The sequence below is a fragment of the Barbatula barbatula genome (genome assembly GCF_947034865.1).
Source record: "Barbatula barbatula genome assembly, chromosome: 9".
NCBI classification, from domain to species: Eukaryota; Metazoa; Chordata; class Actinopteri; order Cypriniformes; family Nemacheilidae; genus Barbatula; species Barbatula barbatula.
The window spans coordinates 7,809,040-7,814,600 of NC_136772.1; the positions used below are offsets into that span (position 1 = coordinate 7,809,040).

At 34.6% G+C, this 5,561-nt stretch overlaps 1 protein-coding gene across 1 annotated transcript; it reads left to right on the top strand.

Annotated features, from left to right (window-relative positions):
* Positions 1-812: 812 nt before the first annotated feature.
* LOC306898301 (interferon-induced GTP-binding protein Mx-like) lies at positions 813-5,247 on the top strand. Its single transcript, XM_079463655.1, has 10 exons — positions 813-846; positions 958-1,109; positions 1,364-1,502; positions 1,628-1,826; positions 2,090-2,168; positions 2,296-2,418; positions 3,052-3,193; positions 3,480-3,623; positions 3,779-4,056; positions 4,720-5,247. The coding sequence occupies exons 2-10, from the start codon at positions 999-1,001 to the stop codon at positions 4,954-4,956; spliced, it is 1,452 nt and encodes a 483-aa protein (XP_079319781.1). The 5' UTR covers positions 813-846; positions 958-998; the 3' UTR covers positions 4,957-5,247.
* The last annotated feature ends 314 nt before the right edge of the window (positions 5,248-5,561 follow it).

The following is a 5,561-nucleotide window of genomic DNA, read 5'->3' on the forward strand; positions in this document are numbered from 1 at the left end:
AATAAGAGAGCTCTAGAATTCAGTTATTACTAGTCTTATATCTCCATTGACTTCCATTAATTTTTAATTACAGAGCTCTCAATGCATTTCTTAGAAAGAATTTTTATTTAATCTAATTTAATTTTAACAAGCAATAATTATGATCAGAGAGCAGAGACCATTACAGGTTGGTCGCAGTGGAAATGCATTTTTGGCCACAACTGCATTTTTGTGTTGGCAGTAACACTGAGCAGAGTAGTGAAAATGCACCATTAATATGTTGCCTTAAATCATTTTACCTCCTTTTAAATTAATATTATGCGTAGACTACCTTTGCGTAGACTACCTTTTTTGTCATATTTTGCAGAATCAGAATAGTTCGAACATGTCTTCACAAGGATCTTCAAAGCGAGGAAATATGAGTAATGATCTGGACCAACAGTATGAAGAAAAAGTGCGTCCCTGTATTGACCTTGTTGACAGTCTCAGAGCACTTGGTGTTGAGAAAGACTTGAACCTGCCAGCTATTGCTGTTATAGGTGATCAGAGCTCAGGAAAGAGTTCTGTATTGGAGGCGCTCTCTGGGGTGGCATTGCCCAGAGGAACAGGTTAATAAATGCAAACACAGTTCTATACACTGCTTTAGAAACCATAACTGTATGCACAGTAGTTCTCTCCATAAAATAATAGGTCAATTACAAATAGAAAACTAACCATCTATGAACACAGGTATAGTCACTCGATGTCCCCTTGTCCTCAATCTGAAGAAAGTTAAAGAGCAAGACACCTGGCTTGGATCGTTGTCATTTAAGGACCAACACATATAACTAGAAAGTCCAGCAGAAGTTGAGAATGCTATCTTAGAAGGTGTGTATTGCACAGAAGATATTTTATGTTAGTCTTAAATTGTGTAAAATTTGTTTTGTTATCTGTGGGGCATTGGTGATATCAGCATAACATTATCTACTGTGTATGTAGCTCAGATTGCATTGGCTGGACATGAAGGAATCAGTCATGAGATGATCACTTTAGAGATCAAGTCCAGTGATGTTCCTGATCTAACTCTTATTGACCTGCCAGGCATTGCTAGGGTTGCCACTGGCAACCAACCAAAGGACATTGAGAAACAGGTGAGATTTGATAGATCTACGGTATTTATAAGTGATTTATACGTTTTGAGTGATCTAGCTTAATTGCCAACCAGCCAGGTTAAAACACTGTTTTTACTTTTTTCATTGCAAATGATAAGAAATCATTTGAATGGTATTTATACTGTACATGGTCAATTAAATAATGCTTCAAACTCAAGATAAAAGTTCTCATCCATGAGAAAATATGAAAGGTACCTTGTCAGTACTGTGGTAATGGAGATTTTCTTTAACAGATTAAAGATCTAATTGAAAAGTTTATCAAAAAACAAGAGACCATCAGCTTGGTGGTTGTGCCAGCAAACATTGATATTGCCAACACTGAAGCATTAAATATGGCGTCAAATGTGGATCCAGATGGGCACAGGACACTGGGTATGTACTGTATGTTTCAATAAATCTACTGATTGAACAAGTGAATTAAATTTTCACAGACTGTGAATAAAGACTGTGAATTGCTTTGTGAAATATTTTAAAACATAAAATCTTAATTCTTGCAGGTATTCTGACTAAACCAGATTTGGTGGACAAAGGTATGGAGAAGACCGTGGTCGATACAGTTAACAATCTTCTGATAAAGCTAAAGAAGGGCTACATGATTGTTAAGTGCCGGGGCCAGCAAGATATCAATGACAAGCTTACTCTGGCAGAAGCCTTGGAAAAAGAAAGAACGTTTTTTGATGAAAGTGCTCATTTTAGGCAAGACATGTGTTTTGCTTTCTTTCTACATTACAACCATATTGTAGCACAAATAAATAACAAAATAGCCAAACTCTATGTAAATTATTAATATGTAATATTGCCATTGTCCTTTTTGAAAAAAATCTACATTTTATTAAAGCAAGTTTTACATTTCAGAATGCGTTTTATTTTTGCCTTGCAAACCATGGGTGGCTCTAATTTTATGCGGCTATGTTCCTAATGAAGTCCTTGTCACTATTGAGTTTAATTTTTTGCTTTAGGCCTCTTCTGGAGGACGGTAAAGCTACAATACCCCTTCTGGCAGAAAAACTCACGGATGAATTGGTTATACACATTACCGTACGTATGCATAATTGAATGAGATAAAAGCATTGACAAAAACTGAGCATGTGTTGTAGTAAACGTTTTTGTGATACAACAATTCTAGATTTCTAAATTTATTACAATGTCATTTCTTTACCTTTAGAACTTACTGCCACAGTTACAGGAAGAACTTGAGATGAAACTAGCTAAGACCACTGAGGATCTCAAATTGCTGGGAGATGGAGTTCCTCTTGATCGACAAGAAAAGAACAATTTTCTGATTATGGTGAAATATGTTTCAAATTATTGTATTTATATGGTCTGGTTTGAATACTTGGTTCCGATTGGCTCAAAGTTGTGCATTTAAACCGTTTAATGCACAGGTAGTTACTGTTTGATCACCATTATTTAAAAGGCCAGCTTGTAGTGTTTTTGAGGATATATTGAAAAAAATCCAATATAATACAGTATACATGACTATGATTCGTAAATACGTTATCTCATTTGAGAAAGAAGCTCAAATTTGTTAAAAAACATCTTAATCCTCTCTCAGCCTCTCTAGTGCTTTAAAAGGGTGAGGTTGGAGTGTACAGTTGGTTGCAATTTGTAATTTCACCGCTAGATGCCGCTAAAATGACACAAGCACCTTTAAAATTGAAATTTTTACTCGTTGGATCAAAAATTCCATTGCAAACATCATTAACAGCTTTAACTTGCTCAATTTTAACTTTGTAAACGACCATGGTATAAAATGGATAATCTACAGTAGGCTGTGCATTGAAGGATTTTCATTAATGTGTATTAATATCCTTTATTTATGCACAGCTAGCGGGGGATTATCCCTTACATATTACACCCCTTCAGTGTTTGTTGGTGTCTTTTTCATTAATCTATTAATTTGATGACCTGTGTTCTTTAGAAAATTCACCAGTACAATGATGTACTTGAAAAAGTGAAAAGAGCAGATGAGGACCTACAAATCTCAGGCAAGAGGGTCTACGCAAAATTCAGGGAGGAATGCGATAAATGGAAATGTCTCCTGGATGTCAAAACTGCTAAGAGTGAGTTTGGGATAATATAAGAGAGTTAGCATTGCCCATGAGAATCTGTGTCAAGATATTTTGTTAAATTTGTATTTTCTATGGATAAAAAAATTCTTCTGCTAATAATTTTGCCATGTACCATTAACAGGAACAGTGTTAGTTGGTCAAATTCTATGTGGTTTAGCATTTTAAACCTATTAGTAAACATTTGTAATTTGTTTCCTGCGATTGTGAATTACTGTATGTTGCCACATGTGTGACATTGGAAGCTTTCAAAGGGTGTCCTTCATAACTCTGTGTCCAGCGGCTCTAGGGGTAGATGACATAAGAGCTCACAGAGGAAAGGAGCTTCCTGGAGTTGTAAACTACACAACATTTGAAAGCCTTGTCAGGAAACATTTTGATGAGCTAGAGGAACCTGCTTTAAAGCTCCTGAAAGATGTCAGAGGTGGGGAGCAGCTTTACCATAGTTCTGACAGTGTTTTGTACTTATATACATATATAGTTACCAGCCCCCCAAAAAATGATGGAGAAAAATGAATGGCTGATATTTTCCTAGTAATTGTTTGTCATGATTGTCTTCCTGGCCCCCATTTTTTACAGATATTGTTCACTCTCGCGTGAACACTATTGTTAACCGACACTTTGAGGGGTTTCCTCAACTTTTAAGGGAAGCAGGATATCCAATTGAAGTTTTTTTGAAAGAAGAATTTCTGAAAGCAGAGGAGAAAGTCCAGTCTCAGTTTAAGATGGAGAAGACCGTCTACTGTCAAGACTCTCTTTACACTTACCAGCATGGTGCTACAATACATAACCAAAAAGGCGTATTGCAAAATTGCGATGTACGAGACATGTCGATGCATCTCAATGCCTATTTAACGGTAATCATTTGTAACATTCATGCAAACATTCAAACATGTTTTATACACTCATTAGCTTAATCAATGAGTATAGTTTACATAACTGTTTAAACTATTTATTTACATTATTTCAGGGAAGTATATTTGCCAAATGAATAAATGTAAATTTTCCTTTGACAATTAATTATATTCCCTCTGGGGCTATCAAACATTCATCACGAAAAATAGTATCCAGAATAAAAGTTTGTGTTAATAATTGTCTGTGAACTTTGCACAATAATTCTGTATTTATAATCACATGCATGCATTAATTTAAGAAAAAATATAAAAATGGATACAATTTAATTTTAATTATAGGTAATTTAAATAATTACATGAACATATTTCCTAAATATACCCAGGTGTTTGTGGTTATAAATACAAAATGATTATGGGCAGTGCACATATATATTATGTGAACAACATTTTTTTTCTGCATGCAATTAATTGTGCTTAGTCATTTTGTCAGCCCAAACACAAATTAATTTAGGATTAAAAAAATATATATAAAAAATTATACAGGTCACCTTTATAATAAAAGCGTGATCAAAGTTAGAATAGTGGAATGTGACATTGTGCAATCTACAGTTGTGCATTTCAAGTTTAGAATGATTTTAAATGTCTTTTGTATGTATTTGCCACTAGATCACCTCTCATCGTCTGGCTAATCAGGTGCCGCTGATAGTTCAGTACCACATGCTGGATCAGTACATATCTCAACTCCAGCATGCAATGTATGACATTTTTAGAAGATGCGATGCAGAAGATCTCCTCAAAGAAGATGCTAAGGTTGCTCGTAAAAGGAAAGAGCTGAAAGAGCGTTTGGAGCGCCTGAAGAATGCTGGCCAACTTCTGTCCAAGTTTGTTTGCTCTGAAGTTTGAGCACTGTTTTTTAATATCCATTTGCAGAAGTCTAGAGTCTTGGCTATTATTATATGTTTTTTTATGTTCTTTTTAATTCATATCTTTTACATTTCATGCTGCGTACCACCATAGCCAATGTTTAGTTCATTTGCAAGATTTTAAAGTCACATTATTGGATTTATAATGGTTAATTCCATGCAGCTGTTCTGTTGAGACGTTTTTTTTAAGAAGGCCATCATATGTTTTTGGTCTGTATACCATCTTATCTTGAACTTATCTTGAAAATAAATAAACAATTTACTTGTTGTTACACATGATTATTATTATTATTACACAACCAGTTGTTATTATTAATTTCACCTTATCTATTTACAGCTCATTACTGTCTATAAATGGTGTAAAATGTATCGGGTAGCTACAGTGAAAATTTGTATAAAGTCGCATTAGTTTTACATTTATGTAAATACCAAAAAGGTGTATAACTTAAACCTAAATACCATGAATTATCAACCAAAAAACTGTAATAAGTTTGATCTTTGATGGGATTGGCGCTATGGTTAGAGATGTTCTCAAGCTCACTGGAAAGTGAAACTGCATAGAACAGCTGGTCCTGAAGTATATGG

Bases quoted from the DNA above. Each gene is read 5' to 3' on its own strand.
- LOC306898301 (XM_079463655.1), top strand. From the start codon at position 999: ATGATCACTTTAGAGATCAAGTCCAGTGATGTTCCTGATCTAACTCTT. The intron at 1,110-1,363 runs GTGAGATTTGAT...TTTCTTTAACAG, and splicing joins CAAAGGACATTGAGAAACAG to ATTAAAGATCTAATTGAAAA. The intron at 2,419-3,051 runs GTGAAATATGTT...TGTGTTCTTTAG, and splicing joins AGAACAATTTTCTGATTATG to AAAATTCACCAGTACAATGA.